Source organism: Peromyscus maniculatus, chromosome 7, assembly GCF_049852395.1.
Source record: "Peromyscus maniculatus bairdii isolate BWxNUB_F1_BW_parent chromosome 7, HU_Pman_BW_mat_3.1, whole genome shotgun sequence".
Lineage (NCBI taxonomy): Eukaryota > Metazoa > Chordata > Mammalia > Rodentia > Cricetidae > Peromyscus > Peromyscus maniculatus.
This window is the reverse complement of record NC_134858.1, coordinates 34,972,574-34,986,515: the sequence shown is the minus strand read 5'-3', so window position 1 is coordinate 34,986,515 and position 13,942 is coordinate 34,972,574. Positions and strand designations below refer to the sequence as shown.

General features: G+C 43.9%; 1 protein-coding gene across 1 annotated transcript; it reads left to right on the top strand.

The window, feature by feature from the left end:
• The first annotated feature begins 4,608 nt into the window (after positions 1-4,608).
• Panx3 (pannexin 3) lies at positions 4,609-13,059 on the top strand. Its single transcript, XM_006997692.4, has 4 exons — positions 4,609-5,099; positions 6,835-6,977; positions 9,403-9,617; positions 11,543-13,059. Exons 1-4 carry the CDS (start codon positions 4,919-4,921, stop codon positions 12,180-12,182), a joined length of 1,179 nt encoding a protein of 392 aa, XP_006997754.1. The 5' UTR covers positions 4,609-4,918; the 3' UTR covers positions 12,183-13,059.
• Positions 13,060-13,942: the final 883 nt, after the last annotated feature.

Below are 13,942 nucleotides of genomic sequence, written 5' to 3'. Positions count from 1 at the left end.
GGAAGGAAGGAGGGAGGGAGGGAGGGAGGGAGGGAGGGAAGGAAGGAAAGAAAAAAGTAGATATTTTTAAAAGATTATATATTTTTAAAGTATGGAGAGTTCCACTAGAAAAACCATGATCTCTAAAACAGAATCAAAGGGGATTTTTCTGGCCATGACAATGCTCTGATCTTAATAGAATGCAAATTACAGAAGTTTGTGAATGTTTCAAATTTCATTTATGCAATTAAACTTGGTACATACAATTGTATGTATATTTTACCTCCAAAAAAATAAACTGCAAATCAACACAAAAATAGGTTAATAATACATATGCTGAAGTTTTTAGAGAAAAAGAAGGTTTGCAATTTATTTTGAAATACATATTTTAAAAGATAGCTTGGTGAGCACATGATGGATAGATGGATAACAAAACATATAAATAATAAAATTAAAAATTGCAGGTGTTTAGTATAAAATTATTTCAGCTTTGCTGTTTATTTCAAATTATATAACAAAATATTGATATGGGGATGTTATTAATAGCATGGTAATAAGTTTGGCTTTGGGATAAAAAATGGATACTTTCCTCAATTTTTTTCACTTATCCAATATGGTTTAAAGTAGTATAAACCCCTCCATGGGCACCTGCACTCACACATGCACATATCCACATACAGACACACATTATCAAAAAAGTAAAAAAAAAAAAAAAATAAGTCTAAAAAGAGACTAAAAAGTGCAATAAACAGAAATTTCTAATACATAAGCAAATGGAGCCTATTTTTCACAAATTAAGTTATAGATTTAAAAGACCTGATCAAAAGTTCTGGCTGGATTTCCTTACTGAAATTCATAATTTGATTGAAAAATTCAAATAGTAAAAAGAGTAATGTTATCCACAATAATCTTGAACAAGACTGGAAATATCACATGATAGTGTCAAGACCTGTTATAAAGCCTTCATAGTTAAGATACTATAGAATTGGTACAAAAATAGGCAAGTGGAGTCCAGTCATCAGATTGACAGTAACAACAATACATTGCCTGGGAATGGGTGGACTTTCCAATAAACTGAGTGAATCAATTGGATACACACATGAAAAATAACATACCTTGACCTCCATTCTATCCCTATGTTTAAAAAAAAAAGTTCTAGATAGACTCCAGGCACAAAGAGAAATAGGAAGCAAAAATATTTAGAGAACACTTAATTTTTTTTATTGGAATAACTGATGGTTTCCTGTATAGGACACATAAAGCACTTTCTGTTTGTTTTTTAAAGATGTAGCTTGGTGTTCTTGTGGGACTCCTAACAGTGGGAGTGGGGGCTGTCTCTGATTCTTTTGCCTGCTCTTGGGACCTTTACCTTCTACTATGTTGACTCATCCAGCCTTGATATGGGGGTTGTGCCTAGTCTTATTGTGTTTAGTTTATGTACCTGGGAGGCCTGCTCTTTTCTGAAGGGGGAAGGAGTGGATCTGGGGGAGAGGCAAGGTGGGGGTACTGGGAAAAGTGGAGGGAGGGGAAACTGCTGTCGGGATGTATTATATGAGAGAAGAATAAATAAATAATAAAATTTAATTTAAAGAAAGAGAAACAAAAATCCACGGATTGTAGTAGAATGAGAATTTCAAGACATCAGAAAACACCATGAAGAAAATGAAAATGCTACCAGTGGACAGCAAAAGGATATTAAATAAAACGTATTTCTCAAAATAGTCTCGGAATATTAAGGAAAGGGTAGGAAAACCAACTAAAAAGCAAGCAAAAGTCTTCCACACACTTCATAAAAGACTGGCATCCAAGTGACCAAAACAGCCAATTAGTCATCAGAGAAATTTCAAGTTAAAAACCACAATGTGTTACTTTTCTACACATTCCAAAATGTCTTAAAACTTTTAATTGGGAAAAAAAATAATACTGGCAAAGAGGTGTGCCTCTTAGGACTCTCAAAAGCTGTTTGTGAAAGTATGTGAAAAACATAAAGGTGACCATTTGCATGGCACTGTGACCAGCAATCCTCTTCTGAGCATATATCCAACATAAAAACATACATGTGCCCACCATAGATACAAATTACAAGGTGCACAGAAACATTATTTTAGTGGCCAGAACCTGGAAGCCCAAATGACTATCAGCGTGTGAAAGCATAAGTATATGTATGTTTCTATAATAAAATGGGATGGCTGTCTGATTCACATAACAGCGTGGATGAATCTCAAAAGTATTTTGAACTGTGAATCCAAATATCAAGAAATTAATACAATTTCATGAATATAGAATACAAAAAGAAGCAACAAACTGGATAATTTTCATATACATAGGAGTCAGGTTTGGCAGCAAATAAATGTCTTTTCCCACTAAGCCATCTCACAGTACAAAAAAGAACTGCTGTTCCTTTTGTGGGGTGGAGGAAGGGATGGAGGTTCCATAGAGTGGTTGGACCCAGGGCCTCGCAAATGCTAGACAACTGTTTTACTCCTGAGCTATATCCCTGGCCCTCCATCTTTAAGGTGTTAAAATTGCAAAACTAACCTATGCAACTAGAAGTTAGGGTGGCAACTACCTTTGGGGAAGTGAGAAGTGTTAGAAGGAAGAGGAACACTTTACAGTGTCTGAGGAGAGGAGTCAGATGTTCTGCTTCCTGATCAGAGGAAGCATTACCGAACTACACATGTAGGCATGGTATACTATGTATCTATAGTATACTTCAAAAAGACAAATACTTTTGAGAATCAAAAGACTACATATGCATAACAACCTACCATAAACATTGACAAAAATGGATGTAATTAAAAGTTGCAGAAATGAGACTCCAGAAAGGGTAATGGAGGGCAGAAAAAAAGCATTCCTTTTGTGGTCCAGATACCTAAATCATTAGTATGCTGGGGCAACTCTAAATTAGGGTGGGCCTCTAGCCAGTGAGATGAGGGAAAGGCTGGCCCAGCCAAAACGTTTGTGGCCACAAGATAAAAGTATTTATAGAGACCCATATACCACATACATCTAAAAAATGAAAAAGTATCAACCAAGCTAACAAACTTGTTATATGTGTTCTACCTGCCTAGCTACACACACACACACACACACACACACACACACACACACACACACACACACACACTTTGTAAGGATCAATAATGTTCGGTTCAATTTAGAATCATTGCACTATCCCAGGTCTCTATTCCAATACAGCCAAGTCCCACACTATATGTGGGGGCTCACAATTGCATATGTGGACATGTCAGGGCTTTTAAACTCCAACCATACTAAGTAGCTGTTCCTTAGACCTTGAGTGTATACCCACACCGTCGCCATCCCTTCAGAAGGTGTACCTGAGCCTGAGAAAAGGGCCCACACAGGCCCTGGAGGCAAGCCAAGGCCCATGGGTAAGGAGTTGCAGAGCCGAGGATGCTGTAAAGTAGTTTGAAGAGCACACAGGTTCTGCATAGCACAGAATGGGCGCATCCCATCAGCCCACATACTCCTTGCCCCCCAGGCATAACAGAGCCAAGGAAGGCCAAAAGGAGGCCAGTTAAGGGCCTTCATTTCCAAGTTTAAGGGCAGTGCTATAGACAAGACTGTCTTGTTCTCCAACCCAACCACATGATGCCAACCTGACCTGATACTTGGGTACTAGTCTACTTTCTGTTAGCGTGAAAAAGTACCAGATATAATCAACTTAAAGGGAAGAAAGGTGGAGATGGAGTCGAGATCATCACACCCGAGGCCTCCTCGTTACAAAGGGAAAACACAAAGGGAGGATATGTTTATTTAGTTCATGGTTCCAGAATCCGTAGTCACTTGGCTCTGTCGAGTTGAGCCTGTGGTGGACAGTGGCTCATGGCAGAAGTACACAGGGAAAAAAAGAAGCTGTTTATTTCATGGTGGCCAAGAAGCAAGTGTAAGACAATGGGCTGAGGGTTCCAATATCCCCATCAAGGGCATGCCCCAGTGGCCTAGGTCCAACCTTTCAATTGCTCCACCTCTTCCCCAGAGTGTCCCAGGCTGGCAGCCAAGCCTTTAACACCTGGGCCCTGTGGACACTTACCAGAATGTAGACGTGCCCTTTGCTTTACAAGCTAGCAAGCACGTTCTCATATACACATCCAAGCCCCATGGTTTCTCACAGGCTGAACCTTGAGAGAAGAGAAAACTTAGACACAGCGACCTGCCTGAAATCATGCAGTTAAAACATACACACTGTTGGGTCCTCCGGGGCAACTTTTCCTTCCAAAGGTCAAAGGTCGTGCTCTTCCCACTGCTCCACACTGTCAGGCCTCCCCCAGCTTCCTAGAGAAAACTGTAACTAACACTCCCGAAAGAAGACCAGAGTGGGGGAAGGCAAGCTAACATCAAATGCAGGGCAGTTTCTGGGAAGGCGTCTGGACCTAAGGCGACAGACACTCATCACCGGGACAAAGCCCGCTCTATAGGGGTAAACTATCCTCGCTGAATCCTGGGGGGCGCCATTCCCACCCCAAACCACAAAATGAGAGGCTTCAACACATTTAAGCAGTCTCCACCCAAATTCCACACCAATTACATGGGGGGGCTGAGCCCACGGCCCCTCCTTCTCTCGACCACTCTGCTGAAAATACTGTATTAATCAGAAGGCAGAATAAAGCCACAGGGCTTCGTCCTCTGGGAGACAACCCAGGCAAGCGGCCCGGCACCAGCCACACGTGAAGCCTGACCCTCCTCCAGTGAGGACCCACCGAGGCTACGCCTCCCCTCTAATCGCCAGAGTGTCTGGCTCAGAGCCTGGACAGTTGTGTGGAGAACCGTTTGCCTGGCCCTAGCACAGGTGTGTGAGGCTGGGGCTGCGGCACTGTCGGCTACAAACTAGCTCCGTGAAGCGGCCTCCTCTTCACCTCATTGTCCCTGGATTGCTAAGGGTGGCAGCCTTCTCTGCACCCCCGAGCTCGGCTGCAACATGTCGCTCGCCCACACCGCGGCAGAGTATATGCTCTCTGATGCCCTGCTACCTGACCGCAGGGGCTCTCGCCTCAAGGGACTGCGCCTGGAACTGCCCCTGGACAAGATGCTCAAGTTTGTTACGGTGGGCTTCCCCTTGCTGCTGATGTCTCTGGCCTTTGCCCAGGAGTTCTCATCAGGTAAGAGACCTGACTTCATTCCACCCTACACCCGGGAGAAAGCGAGAGCCAGCTCCTGACTTAAGTGGGTTTCTTGGCTTTGGGTTGGACGGGATTCCCAAGAGGCAGGTCATGAGAGAGTCTAATGCACTCGCAAGGCAGAAATCATACAATAAAAAATAATAGTGCGGGGGGGGGGGGGGGGGGGGCCTGGATGGAGTAAGGGTGGGGAGTATGAAGGAGAGAATATGCTCAACATACTATAATATACCTGAAACTAAGAAACTAAATACAATTTAAAATAGCAGGTGTCACTTTAGCAGTCCTACATTTTAAGTCAAATCAATGATAAAACTATCGTTTTGGTTTCTATAGCTACGAGAGGTTGGGACTCTGTCATCTTTTCAGAACCTGAAGCCCCTCCCTCTTAGCCCACTTTGAACAAACTCTTCTTCCTCCTGGGCCCTCTTCTTACCCACCCCCACTTGCAGAGTTGATACAGCCTGGTTTGGAGGCGCTCAACAAACCCCTGCTTCTCCTCCATGACTCTAGACGTACACAGACACTAACACGCCTGTTTGTAATGTTGTAAGCACTGGTTAACTGGGAAAGCCTGCTGCTCCCTCTACCTCGGTCACCTGGGCCCTTGTTTCCTTTTCTGTCTGTGCCCATTAGCCTACTGCATTTCCTGATGGGGTGTTCCTCCTCTCTCTGTTCCTCACCTGCAAGAATGGAACAGGACTGGTTCGCAGCTCCGCCACTTTCTGATAAGAAACAGGAAAGCGAGGTCCTCTCCTCCAAGCCCGTTTTCCTTTCCATGTAGGAATCCAGGCAATAGTCATCCGCTCTGTACAAAGCAAAAGAGCCATCTTTTAATCTGGGTATGGTGCACACACCTGTAATCCCAGCGTTCTGGAGCCTGAGGCAGGAGGATGACAAGCCTGAAGTCAGCCTGAGACACATAGTGAGACTCTGTCTCAAAACTAAGCAATGCCAACAAGATGGCTCAGCAGATAAAGGCACTTCCTGCCAAGTCTGCTAACCTGAGTTCAGGCCCAGGACACACATGATGGAGCTATGAAACCACGGTGGAAGGGCAGAAGCAGTTTCTACACGTTGCCTTCTGGCCCCCAGGAGTATGGCACAGCCCACTCACACACACGATACACACATAGAATAATTCCAAAAGTACATTTTAGACAATGTCATCTCTCTGCTGGGTGGTGGTAGCACAGCCTTTAATCCAAGCATTCAAGGAGGCAGAGGCAGGCGGATCTATCCTAGTTCAAGGCCAGCCTGGTCTACAGAGTGAGTTCCAGGGCAGCCAGAACTAAAAGAGAAACCCTGTCTCAAAAAAAAGGGGGGGGATGTCATCTTTTTTAAGTGGAAATGTCACTATCAAATGCCAAGCCTTCTGATGGCAAACTGCTGAGTTCAAGGAGTCTCTGGTAGCTCCCTGTGGGGGGGAACAGGGGGAGGACGGGGGACGGGACTTGAGAGTAAAAGCCCGTCAGACCTAAAAGACCAAGTCAGTTCGTGTTTGCATGGGCCCAACTGTGTGTGCTATCCGTCATGACCTGCCTTCCCATGACCCAGCAGTACAGGGCCCAGAAAGCTGAGACTCGGGAAGAAAACAAGGCCTGCCAGCCACAGAAGTTACCAAGTAGTAAGGATGTCCCTCACCCAGAAAACTCTCGGATGATTTCCATCCCTCTGCTGCAACCAAGGCCGACTCAACGTTCTGCTCCTCTTGCAGGGTCTCCCATCAGCTGCTTCTCTCCCAGCAACTTCAGTGTCAGACAGGCGGCCTATGTGGACAGCTCCTGCTGGGACTCACTGGCTCACCATAAGCAGGACGAGGCCGGCCAGTACAAGGTGAAGTCTCTCTGGCCTCACAAGGTAAAACAGACAAAGGCCCTATCAGGATGGCTTCCTGGCTTGGGAGTCGGGGGTCGACTGAGCCACCATACTCCTCCCACTGAACTGCAGCCTTGCCCACCACGCTCCCTGCCACCTCACTCTGTCCTTGCCCGTTCATTTTGGCAGCTGACTTTCATAGTCCAGGAGTTCTTCAAATGCCTGCTGGTGTCTGGTTGCCAGCTTTCATCTGACTGGGAGTTTTGTGCCTGTGGGTGAGGCTTGTTGACAAGCAGTTTTAGGTGAAGGGGATCCCGCTGGTACACTTCACTGGAAAGAAACTCAAGTATCAGTATCTAGTCCTATCCCAGGATTGTCTGTTATCTCTGAGAAGAGTCATTCGGTCCTTAATTTGAGGAGAGGGCTAGAATACAGCTAGAATCAAGTCTGACTGCTGGTCCTCATGGAACCCGGCCACGGGCCCTACCATTTAGTACTCATTCAGCCATGGGTCCCACCATTTAGTATTTCATTCCTCACCCCCCTCAGGATAGTTCTGCCCACAGTAGACTCATGCATAGAGTGGCTTAGTCTCTCCAGAGACAAAACTCTGAGCCTTCCATCAGGAATGGGAAAAGGTGGTTGCTTGGATACTGTACATTACAGAAAAATCCGCAGGTCTGCATCTCACACCGACTTTTCAGTATCCTGGTTCAAACTAACTTATTTATACTCTTGCTTTTCAGTTTCATCCATCCCCTTGATTCCTGGGTCTTTCTGGTTCTGAGTTGCAAATCGTTTGTTCTTGTCTGGACTCCCTGCTTCCCCCCCACACCATGTCTTGCATCAGGCAGCTGACCCCCAGCTCTCAATATTTTGCTGCTTTTGTCTCCTCCTCTCCTGCTCACTTTGTGCTGAAATTTTTTTCTTTGCTCTTTCTTGTCATCCCAGAAGGCAAAATCAAAGACTTAGTGGAGAAGTCCACAGAGCCTCTGTCACTGGCAGGTCAGCAGGCCAAGACAGTGACAAGTCCACAGATTGGGAGGTCAAAATGCCTGAGCATCAGTGTCACCAGGATTATTTGGCTCCACCCCATTGCTAGGAACACACTCTTTAGAAGTGAAGGCCTCATTTTCAGGGGGTGTTATTTCTTGAATAGGAGTAAAATGGTTATAATCCCACTTGACGCCCCAGTTTACCTATTCTAGTCTTTTTTTTTGTAGTTCTGAAAACATACGGACAGACAGACAGACAGACAGACAGACACACACACACACACACACACACACACACACACACCAGATGTACTCTCCATCTTTTCCTCTAAACTTGCCACTACAAAGACAAAGCACCCCGGAAGAAATTGCAGGTCGAGGGGTCATCAGGAGAATAAGGGGTTATCAGGATGGTAAGCCTTCCATCCTGGCTCCAGATCTCTGTCCTTCCACCTGCCGGGTGTGTGGTGCTGTGCAGATGCATGACTTGGTCATAATGCAGTGCCCCTGCTATAAAATAGACACAGGGATGGCACCCCACCAATTAGCATACTTGTGAAAACCAAGTGAAATAATGCATCCTATGTACCTAGCAACAAAGGTAGATTCACAAATCCTTCATAAGTAGAGAGTGTGCCGTGAATAAAAAAGATGACTCTGCCTCTGTTAGATGCATAAGTATAAAGAAAACTCAAGGGAAGGCCCTATCCACCCTGCCAGGGCCACCATAACAAAGAGCAATCTAAACAATGGAAACATAAGGGGTCAGCAGGTTGGCTCCTCTGAGGGATGCAAGAAATAGATCTAACTCTTCTGTTTGGCTCATAGACACATCACCCTGGATATTCTTCATGTATACATGCCTATCTTCATATGAGGGGTTGGAGCATCTTTAAAAACACCAGTATAGCTGAGAAGACAAGATCTACACATTCCTAAAGGTCCATTTCACTATCAGCATGCCTGAAATGAACCCCATATAATTCCAAGAGAATGTCTGGTGGTGTCATTCAACGTTGTTGAGGATTCAGAGACTAGAAAAGACCAACATAGGGCAGGGTACATAGAAGAAAACATTTTCTCTCCCCTAGGATGTCAGAGCCACTGTTGATCAGAATCTCAGCTAGATATTCAGTCTGCACTGTTGAGGCAGAAGAAGCAGATATCTCTCTACCAGACACTTTCTATCCCCTATCCCTCTTCTGCTTCCATTTTTTCTCTTCTCCTTGGAGCCCCAGATAGATCATAGGTCAGAAAACCCGTAGACCATGGATCTAGGTAACATGGAGCTATTATGTCCCTTCTCTACCAGCCTCACTATATTATTCCACATGGGCAGAGAGCTTTGGGTAGTCAACTATATACACTCTCTTCCCTTCTGAAGTGGGAAGAGGAGAGCAGTGAAGCCCCACTTAGCTCTCATTCAAGGCCCAGCAGCCCGGGCTCCCTCCTCAGCCTTGTGCTCCTTGCAGGCTCTCCCCTACTCTCTACTGGCCCTGGCTGTGGCCATGTATCTGCCAGTGCTGCTGTGGCAATATGCAGCTGTGCCCGCCCTCAGCTCTGACCTGCTGTTCATCATCAGCGAACTTGACAAGTCCTACAACCGCTCCATCCGCCTGGTGCAGCACATGTTGAAGATCCGGCAGAAGAGCTCCGACCCCCATGTCTTCTGGGATGAGCTAGAGAAGTGAGTTGCCCACTCTAGGTTTTTCTAAAGGACTCTGTGGAGCATTAAATTGATACCCATGCAGAATCATCTTCATATTTTCTCTATGCCATCCTTCTCAAGAGAGCAAAGTACTCAGTTCATCCCTTCATTCTTGGAGGGGATGAACCTTCTTCTCATTCCTGTAGAGAGAAGAAGACTCTGCCTCTAGTTTACAGATGAACACACTGAGCCACAGGAATTAATAGCTCTAAAATATTACTTTGTTTACTATTGCCTTACTCAGAAACCTCAGTTAACTCCCCCTATGCTTAGCAAAAATGTTGGAAGTCTCAAATATCTATCCAAGGCCTCACACACAATGTCAACTACTTTTCAAACTTCTAGTTACAATTTGAGCATTCCTAACCTCCAAATTTCCCAGTGCTCAAAAATGCAGTTTTTTAAAGATATCATTGGTAAAGTCTTTCAAGTATTCCAAAATAAAAATATAAACCCCACCAAAATCTGAAACACTCCCAGACCCCAAAGATTTAGGATATGGGATATTTAACCTAGCCTAGACAACAAAAACCTTCTGTTTTGCCTAAGTACTTTCCTCCTTATCCTTGAGCAAATCATTGATGGAATTAATCATTCATCTGAGTACCAGACTTCTTAGATTTTGTGTGTGTGTGTGTGTCTGTGTGTGTGTCTGTGTGTGTGTGTGTGCGCGCACGCGCGCGCACACACGAGTATGCTGGTGTTCAGGACAGGGGACAAAGGAAATGAAGCTATACTTACCAGTGTGGGGTTAAGAGTCTATTGAAGGAAAACAGGCAGCAAGTAGGCAAAGTACACACATAAAATATGTCTTAGCAGATGACAAATAGTATAAATAAGGAAAAGGTAACAGAGGGGAAGGAAGTGAGAAAGCTCAGAGAAAAGGTTGGTGTCGTTTTTAAATGGATCTGGCATAGCCAGTGGGCACCGCCGAAAGGTGAGTTTACCTAAGATTTGTGATCGATTATAATCTGTCTCATGTTCACGTGCATGCAATGTCCTCTCAAAAATGTTCCTTTCTACCATTTGGGAACCCATAGTTAAGCCAATATTCTCTCTCATGGTTTCTGAACACTCTAACTTACACTGTTACTCCATCTCCCAATATTCACAACTACTATGATTTATGTGCATTTAGCAACAAGCATTAATTGGGCTTATCTTATCTGCCTTTCCCCTCAAGGCAGACACTAAAGCTTCCTCAAAGCAGAGACAGGCTTACTCGTACCTCACCAGCTCGGCTTTCAACAACAGTGTTGATGTATTAATTTGCATAAAATGAATGAACTGACCTCAAAATCAAACTCAGAACACAGAATTCCATTATTTACATTCCCAATCATAAGCTTATTGCTTTGTAAATCCTACTTCGGCTTTGAGCTTCAGTTAACCTTGCTGGGCAGAAACTCACTTGGACTGTGACCATTCATGGTTTATTGATCATCCCTGGATTTAAGACACTGTATTTAATGTTTGGAGAACTGAGGAGTACTCACACACCTCCTCTGGGTGAAGAACTGTGGTTATGACTAGGGAGGGAATACAGATTTTCATAGATACTAAAAATGTCATGTTTGGGGCTGGAGAGATGGATCAGCAGTTACAAGTTCTGGCTGCTCTTACAGAAGACTAGAGTTAGACTCTTAGCACTCACATGGCTGCTCACAACATCTGTAACTCCAGTCCCAGGGGCTCCTATGCCTTCTTCTGGCTTCTGCAGGTGATGTGTGCATGTAGTGCACCAACAGATGTTGCAGGCTAACCACCCATGCATGTAAAATAAAAATAGAGTTTAAAAATTAATGCCATGTTATATACACAGACCAACTAGTCTCCCCCATGACTTTTGGGGTGTGGTTCTAAATGATGCTTCCTAACAGTGCCTTCTTTCTTCCCTTCCCCAGGGCCCGGAAAGAACGGTACTTTGAATTCCCCTTGCTAGAGCGGTATCTGGCGTGCAAGCAGCGCTCCCATTCGCTAGTGGCCACCTACCTCCTGAGGAACTCCCTCTTACTCCTCTTCACCTCAGCCACTTACTTATACCTTGGCCACTTCCATTTAGATGTCTTATTCCAAGAAGAATTCAGCTGCTCCATCAAGACAGGGCTGCTACATGATGAGACCCATGTGCCAGATCTGATCACATGCAGGCTGACTTCCCTGTCTGTTTTCCAGATTGTAAGTCTGTCCAGTGCAACAGTATACACCATACTGGTTCCAGTGATAATCTACAACCTTACACGGCTATGTCGGTGGGACAAACGACTCCTCTCCATCTATGAGATGCTCCCAGCTTTTGATCTCCTCAGTAGAAAGATGCTGGGATGCCCCATTAATGACCTCAATGTGATCCTTCTTTTCCTCCGAGCTAACATCTCTGAGCTCATCTCTTTTAGCTGGCTGAGTGTCTTATGTGTGTTGAAGGACACAACCACCCAAAAACACAACATTGACACAGTAGTCGATTTTATGACTCTATTGGCCGGGCTAGAACCCTCAAAACCTAAACATCTCACCCAACAGGTATGTGATGAACACCCATAGTTAAGAAAGGAACCATGGAGAGATGAGTTTTGTCTAAAGTAACTCTCCTTCTTCACAAGCTGTACAGAGTAAAAGACAAAAAAAAATAATAAAGATGATGGTGATGATAATGATGATGATGATGATGATGATGATATTCACTTAAAATCGATTAAGATTGGATTAGGCTGAATATCCTATATTTATAAGAAGATAGAATCAGTGCATGAAAATTCAATGTGAAAAAGTCTAGAAAAGAGTCAAAGATCTGAAAAATTAGGTCTAGAGCATTCTGAGGACAGTGACACTGAATAAATTGAAGTCTAGACACTGAACACAGAAAGATTCTAAAGGCCATTTATGAAGGAAAGTTCTCACAATGTCTACTCACTCTAGGAGTCATGATTGCTTCACCCCAATGAGCAAGTAGAACAATTTAGTAAGAGATTAATAAGAATATGAAACCCCTAGAAACACTTTGATTTTGCTTGTCATCTTGCTCTGTAGACATCTTCAGCCTTGCCAAGCCCTCCATGGCCAGCAAAGTGAGACAATTTAACTTGTAATCTGCTCTTGGGATGTAAGGACAGAAGAAAAGGCCATGAACAGAATCTTTAAGAATCAAATACACTTTTTATTATATAAACTAAAGCGTCTTTTCCACAAGAGCTCAGATTATGGACTACAAACATTTTCATAAATCTTAATAGTTCAAGGAATACTACACCTTCACTTACACCCAACAACTGAAGGCCAGTAGATTAAGGGGCTTGCCGCCAAGCCTGATGACCTAAATTCAATCCTGGGACCCAAATGGTAGAAGAAGAGAACCGACTCCTACAAGTTATTTTCTGATCTCCACATGCAATTAAATAAATAAATAAATAAATAAATAAATGTTAAACATGAAAGTCACATTGGTTCACTTCTGTATATTCTCCAATTCATGAGTCCATCCTTGCATCTAACTACCAAAGCTTTGCTCTGATTCCATAGGCTGTGCTTTACCCACAGTACCATGGTGTCTCTTAATGAACATTTTTAAGCTGTATGTTATATATTTCTTGAGAGAATTTTTATACAAGCCATTTAGATTCTTCTTCATATAGGTGAGTAGAAAAGCCATGTTGCTTCTGACAAATTAAGGTAAAGCAGGCTAAGATCTTATAGATGCTTACTGATGACATTAATAAAAGTCCAACTGCCCAGTGTGTATAGAAGCCTTTCGTGATCTACGCTGCCTACTGCTCCATTCTCTGCTCTTGCTTCCCCATTAGGTAAAAAGATGGCCATGAGTGGTGGAGCAGGGAGAAAAGAGGCCTAGAAGACAGCCCAAGCATGTTTGTACAACTTAACAAACTGCTTTAAAACTCTGCTCTCGGCTTTTAATTTTAAGACTAACAGAATGGCTGCACTATGGAATGACATAACCTTCTTAACTGACAGACAGATGTGAGATCAGTCATGGCACTTTGAAAAGCATCAGATAGGAGAGAACCAAAACAAACAAACAACAACAACAACAGAAGCACAGCTGCATTTTGGTAGTTGTGTGTCCTGACTACCAGAATGTGCCTTTGCAGTTAGACATCCTTGAAGCTACAGATAAGTAGTTCTTGCTATATCAAAAACCAAAACACCAGGGCACTTCACCACACCTGTACCCTAGCAAAGGATCTCTGTCTGCAAAAGATCCCAGCTTCGATATTGCTATAATGAAGTAGTTCTGATAACACCACCTCCTCCTCCTCCTCTTTCTTCCCTTCCTCCTTCACCTTCCT

Bases quoted from the DNA above. Each gene is read 5' to 3' on its own strand.
- Panx3 (XM_006997692.4), top strand. From the start codon at position 4,919: ATGTCGCTCGCCCACACCGCGGCAGAGTATATGCTCTCTGATGCCCTG. The intron at 6,978-9,402 runs GTAAAACAGACA...TGCTCCTTGCAG, and splicing joins AGTCTCTCTGGCCTCACAAG to GCTCTCCCCTACTCTCTACT. The intron at 9,618-11,542 runs GTGAGTTGCCCA...TCCCTTCCCCAG, and splicing joins TTCTGGGATGAGCTAGAGAA to GGCCCGGAAAGAACGGTACT.